Here is a 21,334-nt window from a genome sequence, read left to right on the forward strand (position 1 = left end):
TTATCTATTGTCAACCAGGAATGGAATTTCCGAAGAAAAAATCCACTTTGAATAGTGACGTCTCTCAAAAATCTGAGCTCTATGGAAAACAGGGATATATTGCTGTCAACGTGATTGAACTGTTCCTATTCTATGTTGTTTTGTAAATTCGGCTGCTAAAGCCTATAAAATACACGAAAACTGTTCAATGATCGGTTCACATTTCTGTTCTGTTGTCGCGGGCATTAGTTACTGCAATTGGCGCTGTAAAGAATATAAAATTAAAGGTATGTGTGTGTAAGTACTGTATGGTCTATTACTACTGTAATAATGTTTCTCTTCAGATGAAAAGTTCAAGCCTCATTCTCTTATGTTGTATGTGCATTATACTTTCATCATTTGTGGTTGAAGTATCTGAAGCTGCTCAACTTCGTCGTAGATGGTGGTTATGGAGCAATCCACCTACTAAAGCGTACGTCGTTCATAATATATATTATATACATTATATAGTAGGGTTGGGTAAGACGGGACACCTTTATTAGCACATACTATCCAAATATACTAATTGTGTTTCAAACAATTGACAACGGTCTGTAGGAGTCGTTGGGATATGGTTTTATAATTCTTTGTTTGTTTTTGTTGACTACTAAATTGAACAAGAAAATACAATGAAAGGGTGTTTCATCTTCCCCCCACCCTACTGAATACCCCCAGCAAATACAAAATTGTTGTTGTAAACTCAAGGTTATAACATTTTGTTTTTGATGGGTACATAACGATATTATGAACGTCCTTATAACCTACTCTATGTTTATACGCTGTGTGCTTGTTACTATAAATGCAATTTGATTAATTATAGGCTTGCAATGTTACTATTGCTCTATAGGCTACAATTAACTATATTACCTTTATTTTTCAGGCCCGCTAAAGCAACACTAGGAAGTAAGTATATATTTTTGGTAATTCCATTTTGTATTAATATTTTCATAACTGTGTCAGCACTGTATACACATTGTAGAGGGAAAATGTGCTCATGGAGCTCATGGAGCACATTTTCATTATATTTTTTTCGTCTAATGTGGTAGTAAACAAAGAAAATTCAAAGAATCATTTAACCGTACCCTTACGACTCCCATACGACGTTGCTTAAGTTATTGATATTATTTGCTATAAAGGGTGTCCCATCTTACCCCACAAAACTGCACATACATTTACCAAGTTTAATTCATTTTTTAACGTTACATAATTTTACAGAAACGGCCGATGACGAATTTCTTGCGTATTTTGAGGACAAATAAAACATATGACTAAAGGAACTCGACGGAAATTGTAAGTAATGGTTTATGGTTTGTAGGCTAAACGATGATAACACTTTTTTCTAAACCGAAATATGTTTTTTGCAGAACTCGAGACGATTGCGTGCACGGAATTTTTAAGGATTTTGCATTGTTTTTAGTTTTTGGTCAATCGTAACGAAATAAAGTTTTACATGAATGTCGTGTATGGTTCACTCATTTTGTTGGTATGCAGTTATATACTGCTTGGCCTGTTTAAAGTCCTGCTGCTTGCTACAATTTATTGCGTATGTGTTCTTAAGCAAGACATAATAACATCCATACAGAAAAAACAATCACACATAAAGTTCTACACCCGGTAACTCGTTAGCGGGCACAATGTTTATAAAGCAGAAGACTTGTGTAATAACGATTGTCGCTACCTCGCCACGCGAGGATAAAGCAAGATACATTCATATTTCTTCTTAACCAAATGAATTGGATTTATTGAAGTCAGTGTATAGGCTATTTTGATTTCAGTTTAAATTCTGAAAAAGATACTGAAAGTACGCTGTCCAAATGTTACATTTACAACATGCTGAAAAGTGCTAGTACCTCCATCTCGTACGATCTCACGAAAAAAATGAGATCTCCATTATATGAAAGTTACGGCGGGAGTATTAATACGTAGTAGATCAGAAAACGTTTGTTATTGTTGAGAATTCGCAAGCCGCCTTTGGATAAATTTGCATAGTTTGTTTGGTATAGCCTGAGCAGAATTTTATATTATATAGCAATTATACATATAATTTTAGATCATATTACTCTGTTTAGAGCAAGGTATTTGTTGGAATATGTCCATGGCTAATGTTTCAGAAGGTCCAGCCGAACACGCGAAAGATTTGCCTGGGGAATTTTTAAGGCTTCTGCAAGAGTTAAGTGCCGAGATAGAGAACGAATCACGAATTGTTGCTGAAGAGAAGTGTCTTATTGATAGTAAGTATTTTTGATTACACTATGTGTGCTGTATTAGACTATTATAGCGTGTATTTACGAGATCGTAACACCTGTGGCTGTATCTGCATATTAAAGATATAAAAATACATGTGTTTTGTCTGTCATGTCAGAAAATATCCACCAAGATTTTATTGCTTTTTGTCAATTTTATTATAGAATATGAGGCTGGTATAAAGGAATGCACGAATGATAATAAACATCTTGAGGAAAGCAACTTGGAACTTAATTCAAGTCTTAAACATCTAATGGGAGTCGCTGAAAGTCAACATCTCCAACTTGAAAGGTGAAACTCTGTTTGAAGTTTAGGCTTTGTTAATGTATCTGCTACTTTTTTATAGTTTTTTTGTATTACCTACAAATAAAGTTTTCATTTTATTATTGAAATGGTGATATGTAAAGAAATTTAACCTTTTTAAAATAAATATAACTGTGCTGCACTGCTATTGTTTTGAGACTACAACCAGAGGCTGCTAACAGGGACATCTCAAATCAGATTTATAAGGTATTCACCTTAAAGGCCACCTGCCTATGAAACAAAACACCAGTGTTATAACGATTAAAGTTCTCAACTGCGCAAAGATAAGTTACATTCATTCATTGTTTTTATAAAAAGTTCACAAGAAACAGGAGAACTACTAAGACAGCAAGCCAAGTCAAAAGAAGAAGAATATTACAGAGTTAAACAGAAACACCATCACCTTAAGTAAGCTATATCTTAGTTTAAAGGTACAAAGATATAAGAGAAATTTTACCTTTAGAAATGCGTGTGGAAGAAAATATGAGCATTATCAGGAGATTTATTGTGAGCGTATGTTGGCGTATGAGTCTCTACCATTGGTGCCGGAATATAAAAGACAAGTTAGTAAGGTGGAGGAACTAGAAGCAGTGTTGCATGATACAAAAAAGGATTTAGATGCAGTGAAGCGAGAAATGGCAACACTTCAGGCAGAGCAAGGTATGATTTAACAAAAAAACAAATTTATTCAGTTGTAATTTTTGTTTTTTACTGCAGATACTGTGAATTTAAAATTTCCAACCTTGGCGGATTGGGGCGTTAATCTGTATCCTTTTTATTGGTTTATTTATTGAAGAAAAATGTGTGGCATATTGGCAATACATTTTTCCAGTGATGCCGCAGTGTCTGCTTGTAGCCCAGAAGATAGAGGCTTAACACTGCTATCATTGTGGGCATATATGTTATTGGAGAGACACTCAACTGAAATTGCTTCAACCCCTTACTTATGAGTTGTGTAAATTGTCTGGCATATACCTAAGCAGCTGTAGAAATAAGTTGTTTTTTTACATTTTGCTGAAGCCATGTTTTGTAAGACAACATAGTTTTCAGATATATTTCTTAGTTTTCACATACCAGAGCCCAAACAATGCTATCAATCAAACAATTAAAATTCAAATCGAGCAAAATGAAAACTGTGAATGAATTACAACAAGAGCTAAAATACCTTAGCATGAAGAAAGCAAGCATTTTGCAGGTGTTTTTTTAAATTACAAATAAATAAATATCTGAATATACTAAAATATGGCTTACTACAGAAACATGAAATAGAGAGAAAACAGATTCCCATTCAAAATCAAGTAGGTAGATCTTTTTGCTAAAAATCTGTCAAAATTGTTTGACCTATATGTGACGATGAAACATCAGTATGTAAATAAATGCCCAAAAAGCTTTTTTTAAAAAACAGCTAATTTTATTGCTATAATCAGGTACCAAAGTCAAAACCAATAATGAAAGTACCAAGTGCAGAACAAATCCCACAATCTACAATAGGAATGACCAAGCTGGAACCATTTGGTGGCAGCAAAAGATCTGTACCGGTATTATTTTGAAGTTTATGCCATTGTGTCCTATACAGCCTTCGATACTAGTCAGCATGCTTGCCTCTGGCCCAGATGTTAGGGGTTTAGGGAGCTCCATGGTGCTACTACGTGTTTTTTTTGCGTTATTTAAATTTTGATCACAAGTTATTAAAGAGTAAAAACGCCTAAAGTTATCACCAACGAAGTTACACATGTGGTAACTTGAAAGTGAGCACGTGGTATACAAAAACCCCCGTGTTTTAATTACTGCCAATGCCTAACCATGCGAGAATAAATACCTTACAATTATTCTCTAGTTCTTCCCTAAACATTGTTTGTAACCCATGACAATGTTTTTTGTATTTATTACAAACTCTTTTCATAGGTTCCAAACTTTTTGTCTTTTTTTAAAAACCGATCATCTATCCAACGTTCAACACCTTCTGGTTCAAGTGGAAGTAGTTTACGCAGTAGTTCTGGATATTCAAGTCTTCCAAATATTAAAGCTATGCTCACTCCTAATAAGCCTAAACTGGTAAGCATAACTTTTGGGTGAAATGTTTTTTTGATAGATTGACTCTTTTTGTTAGATTGACATTATAAATTGTTTTGTTGTTGTTTTTTTGTTTTTTTGTTCATTCAGTACAAAGTTATGGGTAGGCCATGAATATAGGAAAAAAATATGGTTACATCTCTGCCTTTAAAAAAGTGTATTTGTAAAGGAATATTTTGGTGTTTAGTATTCTATATAAATGGGGTTCTACAGTAAATAAGCCATAACACAGTACCTGGGAGTTGGGATATAGGCCAGAGTTTGCCATTTTTAGACATTGTGATACCTTTAATGTACAAACAGCCTGCAGCAGCACCAGTTGGTAGATTGGAGTCAGAGAAGCAGAAGCAAAGCGTGGATACTTCTATGGTTCCTCAAGTGGTTGATCTCACTACTAGTGAAGAGAATGAACAAATTCTTAGGAAAAGTATATCTCTATCTAATCTGCAAGACCAGAAACTCAAAGTAAGAATTTCAAATGTTATTGTTTAGTTAAATTAATTGTTTTTTTTTGCCGAGACACTTGTTTCCTTTGGCGAGACACTCAAGGGACATTTCCCGGACCCAGTAACTACAAATGAGCATCCTGGTTGTAGCACCCTGTGTGCCGCGATAATTGGCCAACTCTGGCCTAAATCTCGGGTTCCTTAGCGTACCATACATTAAGACCTCACCCACATAGAATAGAATAAAAGTAAAATAAGATATGTTGCAAAAATCGTGTTTCTTGAAATTTCTAACTAATACTATGTTCAGGTTAAAGAGCCAGTTATTAAATCCCATGACAGCAGAGCACAGAGTGGTTCGTTATCTGTGTGGTTAAATACAACATCTGCTAATGACACAACCCAAGATAAAAAACAAGTACCTAAACTAATACTTTTTGGTTTGTGCATTTTTCCATTCTATTTTTGAATTTAAGAAATGACTTGTGTTGTGTGCAAATTGCAATATTTTTTATTACTTAATAACTTTTGCATTTTGGGCAGAGGAATATTTCATATCAATATGGCATTTTTGTTTTTATATTAAGGTATGTTTTAAAAATTATAAATAGTTCCCTTTTCTTTCAGGACATTGAAAATGCAATGGAAGTAACTGAAAACATTTCAACTGAAACTGAAGAAAAGTCACAAAAACAAATGCCCAAAAGTATGAAAATTTGTTTTAATTTTATAATAAAGTTTAAATGCTTTTAGTAGTTGCTACAGGTTTACCTATGATAGTGGGCTTCTGGCTTGTATGGGACATTATTTATGTGCTTGATTTGTATTTTGGCGTATTACTGTAGGTATGTAGTATTAGCTAAGTGTAGTATTACCAACTAGTCTTAAATTTAACTCAAATCCCTACTTTTTTCCACTTATTTTGCATGTTTAACTGTGTTGAATATAGATTATTTTTTCTTTCCTCCAGGTGTAAGTATCCCCAATGCTCCAACATGGTCTCACCCTCTACCACAACCAAGTGGGTACAATCGTGTTAGTGACTTACCACTGCTGAGAAAGGTACAAATGAAAATGGTTCATGAAAAGTCATCGAAAAGTTTATCTCCTGGATCCCCACAGTGCAGGTGGGAAATGAAAGCTTATAATAATAACTTGTATTTGTCTATTGGATTACATATATGCTGTTGCTAGGTATTATAAGACTGAGGAACTTCTCTGGCAATTGTTTGTTTTGTAATTTTAAAATTACAATACTGAAGATTAGAAAATGAGTAAAATAAAAAGGCAGGTTTACGCGACAAAATAACAGTTGTTTACCAGTTAAAATTTTTTGGGGGTAAAATAAAAAAAGACTGTCAATTTTTTAGATCACCAGAAACAAAACAAACTTCACCTTCGAAGAGTCATTACTTTCCAGGTTATTTTGATGGTGCTGTTTATGACTTACCTATGAAGGTGAATGTATTGTAATCAATATCTCTTTTTGTTATTTATTTACACTTTATCCAATGTGTGTTTACATTAGTTAGGCATATTTTGGGTAAAATATTTTGTATAAATGTAATTTATCCCAGCGTGGCAGGAAAACGACAGTTGTTACAACACGGATTTTCTGTTTAATACACCATGTGCCAGCTTACAGGTTACCACATATCAATGTTATAGCTTGCTAACTGTGCCATGGCACCAGGCAACCTAATAACTTTAAATATTTTTTTTCTATTGTAGAGTGGAGAATCATTGTCACCAGTCAGTTCTCAGAAAACATGTAAGTGGGATGACTGCGGGTATTTCATTGTGAATTTATTGCTACATTTCCGTAAAGGATATATATTGGGGGAGGGGGGGATCTATAGGAGTCGTGACGATACAGTTTTATAATTCTTTAAGTTCTTTGTTTACTACCAAATAGGACCAGAAAAAAAATGAAAAGGTGTCCTCTTTTCCCACCCTACTAATTGTTCTGTATTTATGTTCGTTTATTTTTTACAGCACCTCGTACACCAGAGATGGTTCATATGATGACCAACCAACACAGAGAGATGATGGCTGAACTTGAAAAATCTCCTGATGATTTCTATGAGATGCAAGCCAATGTTATTGCTCCAAGTAGTGCTTCAAACATGGTAAAATGGATGCATGCATGATGAGAGTGGTTGCACACCATGTGTGTTTTTCTTGTGTCAGTAGCTTATCAGTTTTACAGTGTAACTAAGTCTGTTACGTTGTTTCCTTTTTTATATGGTCGTTAGTGAATTAGAACTGACCAATTACTGTTCAATGTCTTGTCTGAGGACAACATCATAATGGTAGTAACATTGACTCATTAGGTACATCCATGTGACGGCTTCGGAAACTTTCTCTGCCATATTTTATCACTTACTAGATAATCGGTTTCCAATCAACTGTGTTTATGTTATAGGAATTGCTGTTATAACTTATTCAAAAGAAAAATATTTTGTTTATATTTATTCTATTTTTTACAGGCCCACCCCAACAATACCAGATTTCATGTCACATCTCCACCATCACCAGCCATTAGTTCACAATCACCCGAATACAAAACCCCAGAAGGTTTCTCGTTTGGTGTTGGTGAGGTTACAAGCCCCAGCGGCGACGAAACAAAATCTCCTCCCTTTTCTTTTAATTTTCAAGCTCCTGCTCAAGCCTCACCCACCGAGGCAATGAGTTTTAATTTCATGTCTTCTGGAGAAACTTCTCCCCCACAAAATCTAGGGTTTAACTTTGGCAATGCAAAACCTGCACAAAACGACTCTGGTTTTTCATTTAGTTTTGACAGGCAGGAAAACACAGGGAGTTCTTCAACAGGCTTTACAGGTTTTTCTGGCGCTTCCACACAACAAAGCACAAGTTCTCCTTCTCCATTCTTTACGTTCAGTGACACAAATAACAACACAGATTCAGACACCTCGTTCTCGGCTTTGTTTGGTTGTGGAAAATGAGATCAAAATTTGTTTTAAGTTTTGTTAGGAATATTTAGGTCGTTTTTGCGAATACCTGTTTTTACATGTTGGTTTAGTTTTGTTTATAATTTTTTTGTTCCTCTAAATATTTATTATTGTGTTTTTGTTTAGTTTGAATAAAAAAACAAAAATTGTTCGGGTGTTTGCATTGATGTGCATGTTTCTGCGAACATCAGAAATCATAAAAAAACATGTCCGTTAGACGGGGCCACAGAATAATTAGGGTAGTCCCCATTATCGATTATTGACATATCTATTCAAGCAGAAAAATCAACATTGATTTTCGGTAAGGTAATCAGCTGGTTAGGTCCAAAGTCTGGTATTACACATCTGTGATGTAGTAGTAATGGTTCTAAAAGTGAATTGCGAAACTTGCTTGGTCATTATACGATATTGGGTAATTAATTGGCATTAGTGAAGAATCCTTCATTACGTTTCAGATTGGCCTTGTGGAAAGTGTTAGAGGTTGCAGATTTAGTTGGTACAAAGCTATTGTTTAGGGTGCTGGCGAACAATCCAACCCCTATAACCAACAGCCCTTGCATTCGAACTATTGCTGTAACTAATAACCACTAATCTCCAACACTTTCCACCAACCTAATCTATAATGTAGCAGAAATTCTTCACTAGTGCTGGGGTTAGTTATTATTGATAAGGGGTAAGAGGGTATATGGCTTAGCAGTTACATTTAGGGTCGTATAACCTAGGAAGCGGATTCTCAATAAGGGTCTAAACTTTTTTGTGACCGTTCGGTCCTGCCACTTTTTTCCCCGGTCCTGCCACTTTTTTTCCCCGGTCCTGCCATTTTTTTCCCCGGTCCTGCCATTTTTTTCCCGTCCTGCACTTTTTTTTCCCCGGTCTTCACTGGGACCAGATGTTCAAGCATGTTTTGTTCTTTTACTTCAGATTCCAACCTATCTGTAATGTGTGTAGTTCTTTCTAAATAAAGAAACAAAATGGCAGCTGAAAATTTACCTACTGACGATGACATTGCCTCCAAGAAAAATGAGGTTTACAAGTTAAAATTTGAGTTATTGGAGAAACAATGTAACGAACTGCAAGCAAAGAACGATCTAACTTCATATCATTTGATGCAGATGCAAAAAATAAACAATCGACTTATAAGAAAAAGGAAACTGCTGCTCCTTAAACTGGATGCGCACAAGGATAATTACAGAAACGCTAAACTGATATTTATTACTGAAGACAAAAATGATTCACCAAGTCAAAGTACAACAATTAGCAAAACTAGAAATTCAAATGCAGAAACTAATACAAGCTGAAACTTTAAAGAAATTTGTTGTTTTAAAATAAAAATTCAAAGAGTTTAAGGCTGGCTTAAGCCGGCATGCGACTTTTTTGTATTTATTTTTATTATCTTCTTTGACGCCACTTACAATAGGCCTAAACAACGCTGTGAGGAAATGCTATTAGCCTATGAGTCATTTTTTTAATGATCATATTATCATTGTTAATGCTCCTATACAAATTAATAAATCATAAGAATAGCTGTATTTTGGTATGAAAAATGTCAATACCTGTTTATATAACAAACATTATATTTTCTCACTTCTTTATAAGTTCTTTATTACTACATTTTTTACATACAGAAATGATAAGCTTATATTAAGCTGAATATATATATAGGTGTTTCTTGTTAGAGTTATATAGAGTTTAGTTTCAAGATGATTGAGCTTTCACCTGCCACTGCTTTGCTCACAGGCACCGTGTGCTACTGGGCATATTACTTAACACATTATGGAAAGGTATATTCGATTCAATTTTCTATATATTTTTTATTATTGTAGTTTTTCATATGTGGGATTATATTCGGGTATATGCATTGCACATTTGGTTATTAAAGCATACGCATATATATTTCATAGAGTAAAAGGGTAACCCATATTTTAAACTAGTATGATGTGGATTGTCAAAAATTAGGACTATAAATTTGTGATCACCCTTTTTAGTAGTTGTTTGAGATACTAATACAGATAAAACAGTTAAAAATATTTGTTTTGTTAATCTTATTTTAATCAGAAACCAGAATTACACCACAAGAAAGGGACAAAATTTGACTCGTTTTTGGAGAACCACGTTCCCAAACTAAAGATTCCATATTGGTCGTTCTTCTGGGTTCCTGGTGGAAAGTTGCAAACCATCGTTGCTTCGTTACTGCCTGTTAAATATAACGTGGAGTATACAAGGTTAGAATCTGTTAGATAAGTGTTTTTCTTCCTATTTGTCTGGCGGCGTGGCAGAAATGTCAGAGTGCCTGTCTGTAACCTAGAGAAATATCACCACCAAAGTGGCATACATAGACATGGTAACTCCTAATTTGACAAGAAGTGTATAAAACAGAACACTTTTGTTATAAACACTTTCGTTGATCTTCTCGCGAGGCTTCATTCATTCAATTATTTCATTATAAACTAACTTCAAACAAATTGCGGTGTTTCATTTTTAGAGAAGCCGTAATGACATCAGATGGTGGTCAGTTTACACTTGCATGGGCAAATAAGGAAGAAGGAAATCAACATTCTCCTGTAGTTGTTATACTTCCTGGTCTTGTATCTACCAGTGAAACAGGTTACATAAAGTGTATTGTGGATGCCGTATTAAAGAAAGGACACAGAGCGGTTGTGGTGGTCAATAGGGGCTTAGAACTACCTTGCCTGGTAATTATTATATTAATTGTAATATGTTTGAATATATCTAATGAATAAAAGAATGTTATTATCTATTCTTAGGTGGCGATAAAAATAGTCATTTAGACTCATTATACCACAGAAAATTGGTTTAAATGACAGTATAGTGTATTACACAAAATCATCCACATCCACACACAGTGTCAAGTTATTAACCTTTGGACTAAAGACAGACTCGTTTATCACTGCCACAGTGTCATTTCGCGAACAAATGTGGGAGAAAGTCCTTTAAGTACACATAACTTGACTTTGGTATTCACATAGGCGCCAAATCAGTAAATATTAGGACTAATTGAATTGGCGACTACCAATTAATCAGTAAACATTACAGCCAATGCGACTAACTTTGTTTTAGAAATAATTAAATGTTGGGTAATGGGCTAACTGATTTGAATCCAGGGTCCATAACGGGTCTCACCGCAATATCTAACCCATATAAATAAAATGAAACAACTTAATTTACAAAAGTTTAGTGATTATGGATGTTTATTATTTTTAACTTTAACAGATTCTAGTGTCAAACTAATGCGAAGCACAAATCTAAATTTGGTGAAATATTAATGAATTTAATTGATTTATTATCATTAAATTTGGGGGTAATTGGTCAACTCTTGCCTAAATCTCAGGCCTCATGACGTTGCAAGTTGTAAGACCTCACCTACATAAAATAGAACTTATATAAAGTCATTAATTTTTTTTAGACTGGAAAAGCTTTCTGTGCGACACACACCAGTGACTTTGAACAAGCCATGGAAATAATTAAACAGAGAAATCCTAACATACCAGTTATGGCGATTGGTGTTTCACTTGGAAGGTTGAAAAATTAATGTTTTATGACTGTTGTGCTGTAGGTTTTAGTTCCATTGTTTGTATTAATATTTAAAGATAACACTTTGCTTCTCAAGTTAAAAAGCAATAGAATAATTAACTTCTATAACAACATAAACCTTACAATTAAATTTGCTAAAAAATAATATTTTTTTTTGATAAAACACAATTTCGTTGACAGTTGCTTACAGGGATAGAAAAAGTCTAAAATATAAATCTTTTTTTAGCTTGATTCTTGGAAGATATCTTTCAATAAAGCAAGAGAAAAGTCAACTACAAGCAGCTTTCTTGTATTCATGTCCATTTGACACAGTACGTGGGTCAGCAAGCATTGAAAAGTGGGACAACTGGCTTTTATACAACATTGTTCTCACTAATAACCTAAAGCAAATATACATCAGGTAAAATATGGGTTTAAATAGTAAAAAAATAAAATAATAATTCATATAAATGGTTTTGATTTTAGATTAATTTCTAATCTAGATGAAGTGTTTTTGAGGGATGACTAACAGCCCTAATTTATAGTCCTGTTTTCATTTTATTGTATTTTCTGTTCACTATAAAATGATTTATGATTTATACGGCCCACAGTTTCACCTCGGTTTCTGCACCTTTGTTTAAGAGTTACATATATTCTCAGGCTGTGTTATTCTGTTTTTTTAATTTAAACCATTTCATTTTCCAGACACAAGGAAAAGTTTGAAGATATAGTTGATCATACAGAGGTAATGGGGTCACGCAGCATAAGAGAGGTGGACATGCACTTTACATCTAAGTAAGTTGGACATATTTTTTATTCCCTAGCTATAGAATACATCCTTGTGTTTTTTAGTTTCACACAAATGCCACTCTATGTAATTTAAATTTTGAATTATACTTTAATTTAAAAAATATTATGCATACTCCAACAGAAAGTATACATGTTTTGTACATAATTTATTATTTAAAAGTAATATTATTTATAAATATGCCTATTTATTTTGGTATTAGTGGGATGACTACTATTATGAACGTTACATACAATATTCATTTTATATAGGGTATTTGGATATGAATCGGTTGATCATTATTACCAAGACAGTCGGCTTACTGCAAAACGTCTTCAGTCAATTCAAATACCTACATTATGTCTATGTGCCAATGATGATGCTTTCATTCCTGATAGTGGTAACTATCATTAGAATCTCCTTTTACCATTTAACTTTTTCTAAATACTATGTACATAGAGTGTCAAGTAAAATTTAGATGCCATTTACAGCAACTATTATTATCTCCGGCCAAATATGTGGTCATGGACAGAAGGTGCATTATGTGAACACATTAGTCATAGCTCTTACCCTTACCAATATCAGGTTTAAAGCTTGATGCTGCCCCCACTGTGTACCCATATATCCTTGGGCGAAACACAGTAATTGTTCTAATCCAATGTTTGTTAATGTTTTGTCACCAACCGAATTTTGCACTTGGTGTATTTTGTAAGTGGTATTTAGTATTCTTAACCTGCTATGTTGGGATGAATAAGTGATCATATTTACATGTTGTGCTGCTAAGTGTTATTTATGCCGATAAGGACCTGATTTATTGGTCATTAAAACTTCAGACAAACATAATTGCCAGTGGTGTTTTGGAAAACGAGTTATTAAACTGATTTAACATCTTTCTTACAGCTCTTCCCCGCAATGACGTTAAAGAAACGGAGTATGTAGCTTTAGCTGTGACAAGTGGTGGCGGTCACGTGAGCCACCTTAGTGGCGCTAATCCATTTACAACCCCATACTACATTGATGTCATAAGTGATTATATGACGGCTGTTTTTGAGCATGGAACAGATTTGCATTGAGTAGAAAGTAAAACAGAATGAGCAATATGTATACTAGAAGCATGGTGTTCTATAACATTTATAAGTTCCTATTCCAATATGTATATGTGTATTTCACTGGTATGTGTGCAGTATTTCACAGTATTCGGTATTGTCAATTTTTCATGAGATTATTGTAATATTCATAATTTTCATCTGAATAAAATGCTTTAAAATACTTTAACGTGCTGGGAGGATGTCATCTAGAGACATGTTCACAAGTATTCTAAATTTTGACAAGTCTACTGGCTTTTCATTATCTAATTCAGCATACGTAGGTTGACAGTAACAAGTTTGTTGATAATTTTGTCCAATTTTTATATTCTTTAAATATAAAAAAACATGCACCGGTGCTATGAAATGTTTCAATTTTTAAGAAGAAGACTCTTACAGTCACCCATTTACGGTCATCGTTATCACATTAAGTACAAACAATATCTTAGTCATCGTACGAGTGCGAAATAACAGTACCCTGCTAACTTTAAAGCTAATACATTATTTCTCCCCGCTACCTATATTTTGGCGGGATGCGATTACATATTGTCTGTTCTAAGTTATCTGCGCATGCGCAATAGGCGGTTGCGCAATCTCGTGGTCGTGATTTCGGTAAAAACGTTTTGGATACGTTTTATTTTGTCTTTGTTCGAAGTTGGTGTGGCATTTGTATTTTGGTAAAAGCTTAGTTTTGTTGTGATTCATTTAGAATTTTTTATCTGTATTGCAACTATATATATTGAATACTGTTTTAAACGTTGCAGCATCTGTGTTTATTAAGATTTTTGCGTTAAAACTCAACCAGCACCATTGAAGACTCGGTTCACTATTGCACTTCGGGTGCCGAAGACAGTTGCCAAGGTTTGAAAACTCCGATTACATTTCTTCATTAAATCTATATCAGCACAAGCTAAAAAACGTGACTCTGTATTAGTCGTTTTGGTGGTCGTTTTTATTAACGTTATTTTGTGCATTAATTATAGTTTTGTAATTTACTCGTTTTGTGAGAATCTTTCCTTCTTTTGGTGCATTGCAACCATAAATATGGTTTCTCTTGCTGGACAAACATTAGACGTAGATTATTTTCTAGACTCCATTCTGGATATGTCCCAATGCAACTCTGCTGAGTTGTCGACCAATTTATCCAACTCTACCCCACCTTACGACGGCAGTGAAATGGATTTGGACGCGGAAGAACTTTTCAATGAACTTGGTGATGTATTGTTAAATGACAGTAATGTCTCTGATAAAACTATGGAGAATAATTCCCCAGTAAAATCGGAGGAAAATATTGAAACTGCAACAAACCCAGTTGAAAATGAAAATGATGATGCAGAAATAGGCCAACCTGATATAAAACCAATGAGAAGATGTATAGTTAAATTGCCTGTAATGAAGAATTCAATGCTGGCAAATGCTATCGTGCCCAAAAAATCTGCCCAAAATGCAGCAAAAAAATCAAACCGAAAAAAGACTCTTTCTGCCAAAGCAAAAGAAAATCAAAAAGTAAAAGATGAGAGACCATTTGACGAAGGTTTTTATCCCCAGGAAATTCCAGAAATCAAAAGTTATCCTAACAATGTAATTGTTAAGGAGATAAACAGTTTAGTAGCACAGTTACAAAATAAAGATTTACAAAAATTTGGCGACAAAAGTCGAAATGCTGTACTTGCGAAATTGAACAGAGAGAAAAAGAAACACAAAATTGCACTTCTCGAAACGGAAGTACATCATTTGAGAGGCAAAAACAACCGCCTTGAAAAAATGAATCAAGAATTCTCCACCTCTATACTTGATTTGCAACACGAAGTAAAATATCTCCGCGGAGTTATTGCCAATCAAACCCAATTATCAAGCATATTGTCTGCTGTTTCAACAGTTCCTGGTATCAATCTCAACAGTGCTTTGCATGAAAAAGTTTCTAATAAGCGATGCCCTTCTAACGACAGTGGTATTACTGAGGAACCTGCAGCCAAACGAAAAGCTCTCTTCCCAATTGATGGTGAAATCCTTACAGAAGAAAACGCTGGTGTTTGTTTGCATGTTTCCAACAATACAGTCACCATTGAAATGTGTGGGAAATGCAATGAGAAGCATTCTCATGCAATCAGTCCATCAAACCAAGATTCTGCAGTTTAAAAGTTCATCTGTCATTGCCACCGAGTTCATCTGTTATTGCCACAAACTAAATGGTCGGTTAAACTAATATTGATTGACACTTGTTGTATATAATTTTTTTCTAAAACTTCTAGACATTTATTTTTTCGTTCTTCCTTTGTTGCACTGAGTAGTGCTCACTTTTTGTGGCAAGCATTTTGGTTTTCTCATACATTTAGTTGCATATTATGCTCTTTCCTTTATTTTGCCAGGTTAACCGAGAAAAAGTGCCAGAAAGGGGTTCAGGAATTGGAAATTACATTTTAAAATGTCGGTTACTAGTTACAAATTTTGATATATCTAATTTTACCCATAGAACAAAGTTACGCTTTTCCTTTTTATGACAGGTTACCAATTCTTGGGTCTGATTGGGTATTCGAAAAAGCTAAACCATGGTGGAGTATTAAAACAATGTCAGTTTATCGTTCCATCTTGAAATTACATTTTCCAAAACCGATTCTAACAAAAACTTTAATGCTCTGTTGAGTTATTCATGCAGGTTCTTGGTTGGATTGCACTACCCTTCAACATTCAAGAGCCAGTGCCCAGTGAAACTACACTACTAGGTACGGTATAAGGGCCTTGCCAATACTATTAAAACGAAAAAGGGCCGTCTCTTTATTTTATTTTCCAAAAGAAAAAGGCCCTTTTTCGTTGCAACTTGAATAAGTTTAAATACGAGATTTTCTTCCAGCGCAAAAACCATGCTTGCCACAAGTGTTCTTCTACATGTTATTCGGATAGTAACTTCACTTTTTGGTATGTACTAATGCGTTTGTTGATATCGCAGTTTTTGTTATTGTTCATGTGTATAAAGCGCAATTTCAGAAAAAACCTTATGTAGATATTGTACTAAAAAAATGGAAAAACTTAAACAATTTTTTAAATGAAAAAAATGCTTCACATGTAAAGTTCTTTCCCTGCATAAAAGTAATTGTACATATATATAAATTTGTACTAAAAAATAGAATTGGAGCAGTTTTTATTTATTATTTACAGGCTACAGCTAAATTGCTTGGTTTTTAATTAAGTATTTTCATTCAACCTTTTTATTTCTGTAAATTTCAATTGTGCAAAAGTAATTCACAACAACTAGTTAACCTAAACTATTGAAATAAATTTCGTTCTTACATCAGTTTAAGTAGAATTTCTTTCTAATGATCCTGAATTTCTGATATGTTCCATCTAGTTATCTACTATTGCCTAGGTTTGCTTTAGACTTTGCGGTACTCGTACTAACTACCAAGAGATTTTTTTCTTGGTATATTATTTCAATGAAAATTGACCCACGGCAGTTTATAGTAATGTGCAGAACTGTATGCATCGTTCTGTTTCGCGCATTTTTAAAGCTAATTTTCGACACGAACGCCCGAGTTTTTTCAAAAAAAAAATAGACAGCAGGTATCAGTGAGGGCTATAGAACATTTTAAAACCAAAATTTCAGGTGGCCACCAGCTAAAGGATTACCCGTGTCTGCATTTGTCCATGCCTGCTTTTCTTATGTCATGTCCTTGCAAATTTAAGCAGCTTGATTGGGTTATATCATAAACTCATAAAGTATGATCATGTTGTTCAGCATTCGTGTCTGCATTTGTGCATGATGATTGCTTATACCTGGAAAACCGAGTTTTATCTTTATTTTTTTTAACATGACTACTCTGCAAATACGTTTGTAAGAATGTAGTTGCCAACATTGTAATCTCATTAATTTGTTATAAGCTAGCCAAAGAGATTAAATCCCTTGGCCAGCTAAGTAAGTATAGGTTAGCCAAAGCGATTAAGAGGTTTTAATCTCTGTAGGATGGCTTGAAATAAAACGGATTAAATTTTTCTCAACATTTCGGCTCTCAAACACACCGGAAATCAAATACGTTTATTATTAATTCGGCATTTATTGTCATTTCCTTTGTTACAAAAAACGCGAACAGCGAAAGTAAACAGTACTATAGATAGAAGAAAACACCAGCTAATAGTGACAGACATGGATGCAGACAGTAAGTTTTAATATATTTGTTAAATTACGTTTGTATTAGTACTTTGATCTTAACCAACTTAGTTAGTATATTAGTTTAAGCCGTAAAGATCTACAATTTTATGCTAAGTTAGCAATAGTATCCCAACATCTCTACTAACTAATTTACTAGTATACTAGCCCTACGGTCTTCACTGACTTTGTACTATAGCGTACACATTGCTTTTCAGAAGAATTGCTGGTTCAGATAAATGACCAAACGACAAGAACCGAAGGTACGTCTATATTGTTACAAAAAGTATTTTCATTTTTACTTATTTTGTACTCTTATAAGATGAGTGGTTTTCAGACAGATTCGCAATTCACATTTCACATAAAGTACTGTGGGGTATGATAGCTGGATGGCACACCTTTAGCACATAATATCAAAATATTCTGTCAAATTCTGATCGTGTTTTTAACATTCTACAACGGTCTATGGGAGTCGTGCGGAAACAGTTTTATATTTCAATAAATGTTTTTGTTTACTACCAAATAGGACAAGAAAACAGAATAAAAAGTTGTCCCATCAGGTCTATACTTCATTAAATGTATACAGTAAGGTGGGGGGAGATGTATAAATTTAATGAAGTATAGACCTTAAATGACACATTGCTGAACAACAAAATAATGCAATGACCTGATTGGACGTCGGTGCGCAAATAAATCCTAGAAGGTCTGTTTTACAAAACAAACTATAACACTTGTGTCCGGCAAAAATAAATTGGATTTTATTGTAAATCGTAAACTTTTAACGATAGTAAAACCTTGGCAATTTAAATCCCTTAGAATGTCCAACAACAACAACAACAACAACAACAGTTGCTGTACAGCCGACACTCCCGCAGGAAAGCTCAAAGAAAAAGAAGTTTGGATTTCTAGATAAAGAAATTGAGGTGCTTAGATTTACAGCTCTAACTCTGGAAGTATGACATGTAACTTATACTTATGCTTGCGTGTCGGGACAACAACAACCCTAAGATGGTCGTTATATTTCATAAACCTGCCAAGTTACGAGTTTTTGATATACTAGTACATAACTTTGTTTGTAATTATTTTTGCTGAATATTTTTGGGAAATATGGAACCAATGGAGCTGACAATAGTTAACAAATCAGTACTGGATGGGAGCAATTGCTGTTATAACTCGTAACCTCGACAAGGCAGTCGTGCTAATCACTGTTCTATAGCCCCGTTTTAAAGTATTGGTGCATTTTGTTGTAACACATTTTCCCTTAGATTATAAATCCAGACGAGGTGGAGTATTTGGATTTGCTTTCAAATCTAGAAACCCGGTTTCGAAGTAGAGCAAAATACTGGAAGAGACGAGCTACATGCTTCCGTTACTTAAACATGTCGATTATTATCACGGTTATCCTAATCCAAGTATTTCAGGTATAATTTAAACTTTTGAAAAGTAATATGAATATAGCGGGTCGGGGTAAGATGGAACATGTTTACACCCTCTTTTCTTGTTCCTTTGGTAGTAAAAAAATATTTATAGAATCATATAGTAAAGTAGGGGAATATGGGACACTTTTACCACATATTATCCCAAATATCCCGATGTTTTAAACAATTAACAACGGTCTATAGGAGTTGTGAAGATACGGTTCAATAATTCTTTGAATTTTTTGTTTGTTTACTGCCAAACGGAACGGGAAAGTGGAATGAAACGAGGTTCAATCTTCGCCCACCCTATACTACTAAATACATTATGTTTTAGGTAGTAGTGATAAATGTCGATGAAGCATCGACTTCATTTAAACATCTTGTTGGAACTGTGGCTCCAGCAATTGCAACAGCAGTGATTGGACTTCAAACGAAACTAAAACTCGATGAAAAATCGAAAAAGTGCAAATCGGGTAATATTGTTGTCGAGTAAACACTACATCATGGCGCGTCTTTACAGCAAAGGACATTATATCACAGGATATTAAAACAGGAAGTTAAGAAATGGGGTCCTGTTACAATTGCATAATGTACTTAATTTGTGTATGTCGTGTTTTTTTTATCATTTAAACATATTTAGGTCATGCCCCGATTTGCATTTAAAACTAAAATACATTTACTTGTGTTTAAGCAATTTTTTCTCATTTATTTTTTCAAGTTTCGTTCTCTAACTTTAAGCGCGTCTTACTTTTTAGCTGCAGTGACTTACGATAAGATGCTTAAGGTCGCCACCTACCGGTTGGAATTATACGCAGCAGGTGGTCGCGTGAAGGACATCGCGGACCTCTGGAACGACTATTTAAAAGCAGAAGTCGAAGACATAGTCGGACCTGTTCTACCGATATAAAATTTGGAATTCATAATCGATTTATCATAAAGAGACGAAGGCAACTTTATGCATGCTTAACATTTCTATCCTAGTGGTTATTATTTATAGTGGGGTGGGGGAAGGCGGGACACTTTTACCACATCATGTCCAAATATCCTGATCGTGTTTTAAACAATCAACAGCGGTCTATGGGAGTCGGGAAGACAAGGGTTTATAATTCTTTGAGTGTTTTTGGTTTACTAATAAATGGGATGAAAAAATAGAATGGGAATGTGTCTCATCTTCCCCCACCCTACTTGATATGCTTTTCTACTAAACTGGAGCTTTCGCGCTTTTCGTGCTTCCCTTTTTTCTTTTGCCTGTAGCAGCTTCTCGCGTATTTCTCGTTTTTTTGTTGCTGCTAAGGCGCTGTTTGTCTTGCACGTCGTCTTTTGCGGCCACCCGGGTGTGATTATTATCATTTGATCGATCTCGTTTTGCCAATTTCATGTCGAACAGCAGATCAATCGAGGCTTTATGCAGTTTTGGAAGCAGTGATGATAGCCCTACCATGGCACCGCATGTGACTGTAGTGTAATACACTGTATACTTACTCCTATACTATACGTCGCTGATACAACAGTTGTGAATACAGTAGATGAAATTTGTTGTAGTCAATTGCAGGATATAACTGTATTAAAAGTATTTAGACCGTTTTTTTAGTTTTAATCAGCTTTATAAAGTGGCGCACTGCGTTTTATGCTGTAAGACTGTGCTGGTAGCTGATTCAGAAACAAAAACTTGCGTGTGAATGTTTTCATTAAGTAAGTACTATAAGGTAAAACGGTTACCGTTATCACATGATACTCCATATTTCCGCAACGTATTTTTAATGGTTAGTAACGTTCTTAGAGTCCTGACTATGCGGTAATATGTAAGTCTGTGAATATTTCTTGGACATTACATAATGGCGGTACACGAGAATGAAAACATGGACCATCCTAAACTAACGTACCATATAGTAGGGCATCGAATGTTAGAATATATTACGATATAAAAATATGGACAAATGCGAGCCCGCAAGTCAGTATACTTCAGAAGAACGCATGAAATATTAAAATTAGGAACTTTTTTGTGCAATATAATATTGCTTCTACGTGGTAACCGGAACGATATATATATATATGTGTAAAGGGGGCAGCAGTACAAAAGAAACGTTCAATTTGATTTATAGACGATTTTACTAGGAAACAGCATAATGCTGCGTTTGAATACAGGCTGTATCAACGTGTATGCTATTTTAGTTTTTACCATTTCAAATAATTTTATATCTTCTGCGTGTGTTTTTTTAATTAATGCGCCTGTTGTACACACTGTCGCAAAGTAACGGGATTATCTGCGGAAAAACTTTTTTCTAAAGTGAGTTTCCTTTTGCGCGTGGTGATAAA

General features: G+C 34.5%; 3 protein-coding genes and 1 long non-coding RNA gene across 12 annotated transcripts; all 4 read left to right on the plus strand.

Moving 5' to 3' along the window:
- The first annotated feature begins 130 nt into the window (after positions 1 to 130).
- On the plus strand, positions 131 to 1,486 carry LOC101242849. Its single transcript, XR_182133.4, has 5 exons — positions 131 to 266; positions 324 to 451; positions 899 to 921; positions 1,234 to 1,308; positions 1,383 to 1,486. It is a non-coding gene; the product is annotated as an uncharacterized LOC101242849 (long non-coding RNA).
- Positions 1,487 to 2,007: 521 nt separating this feature from the next.
- LOC100184174 (nucleoporin nup124-like) lies at positions 2,008 to 8,200 on the plus strand. Of its 2 annotated transcripts, XM_002123641.3 has the most exons (17): positions 2,008 to 2,249; positions 2,427 to 2,553; positions 2,884 to 2,973; positions 3,029 to 3,225; positions 3,283 to 3,331; positions 3,643 to 3,760; positions 3,822 to 3,863; positions 3,993 to 4,103; positions 4,471 to 4,620; positions 4,942 to 5,103; positions 5,395 to 5,502; positions 5,712 to 5,790; positions 6,055 to 6,211; positions 6,455 to 6,542; positions 6,816 to 6,855; positions 7,080 to 7,213; positions 7,574 to 8,200. In XM_002123641.3, exons 1-17 carry the CDS (start codon positions 2,108 to 2,110, stop codon positions 8,048 to 8,050), a joined length of 2,271 nt encoding a protein of 756 aa, XP_002123677.2. In that variant the 5' UTR covers positions 2,008 to 2,107; the 3' UTR covers positions 8,051 to 8,200. The 2 variants fall into 2 exon arrangements, with proteins under 2 accessions (XP_002123677.2, XP_026692285.1); XM_026836484.1 differs by lacking the exon at positions 3,822 to 3,863 and having other exon boundaries at positions 7,574 to 8,167.
- Positions 8,201 to 8,953: 753 nt separating this feature from the next.
- On the plus strand, positions 8,954 to 13,641 carry LOC100175495 (phospholipase ABHD3). The gene is made up of 8 exons (XM_002126985.5): positions 8,954 to 9,837; positions 10,112 to 10,278; positions 10,539 to 10,749; positions 11,481 to 11,593; positions 11,835 to 12,008; positions 12,293 to 12,382; positions 12,647 to 12,774; positions 13,275 to 13,641. Exons 1-8 carry the CDS (start codon positions 9,757 to 9,759, stop codon positions 13,445 to 13,447), a joined length of 1,137 nt encoding a protein of 378 aa, XP_002127021.1. The 5' UTR covers positions 8,954 to 9,756; the 3' UTR covers positions 13,448 to 13,641.
- A 437-nt stretch (positions 13,642 to 14,078) lies between these two features.
- Positions 14,079 to 20,264, plus strand: LOC100177821. 8 transcript variants are annotated; one of them, XM_004226519.4, is made up of 8 exons: positions 14,085 to 14,320; positions 14,550 to 16,182; positions 16,311 to 16,375; positions 17,819 to 17,863; positions 18,417 to 18,523; positions 18,866 to 19,021; positions 19,353 to 19,491; positions 19,774 to 20,264. In XM_004226519.4, the coding sequence occupies exons 3-8, from the start codon at positions 16,321 to 16,323 to the stop codon at positions 19,923 to 19,925; spliced, it is 654 nt and encodes a 217-aa protein (XP_004226567.2). In that variant the 5' UTR covers positions 14,085 to 14,320; positions 14,550 to 16,182; positions 16,311 to 16,320; the 3' UTR covers positions 19,926 to 20,264. The 8 variants fall into 8 exon arrangements, 3 of the variants coding, with proteins under 3 accessions (XP_018669332.1, XP_026692287.1, XP_004226567.2); XM_018813787.2 differs by having other exon boundaries at positions 14,079 to 14,320; positions 14,550 to 17,610; XM_026836486.1 differs by having other exon boundaries at positions 14,084 to 14,320; positions 14,550 to 16,375.
- Positions 20,265 to 21,334: the final 1,070 nt, after the last annotated feature.

This window comes from Ciona intestinalis, chromosome 10 (assembly GCF_000224145.3).
Source record: "Ciona intestinalis chromosome 10, KH, whole genome shotgun sequence".
Lineage (NCBI taxonomy): Eukaryota > Metazoa > Chordata > Ascidiacea > Phlebobranchia > Cionidae > Ciona > Ciona intestinalis.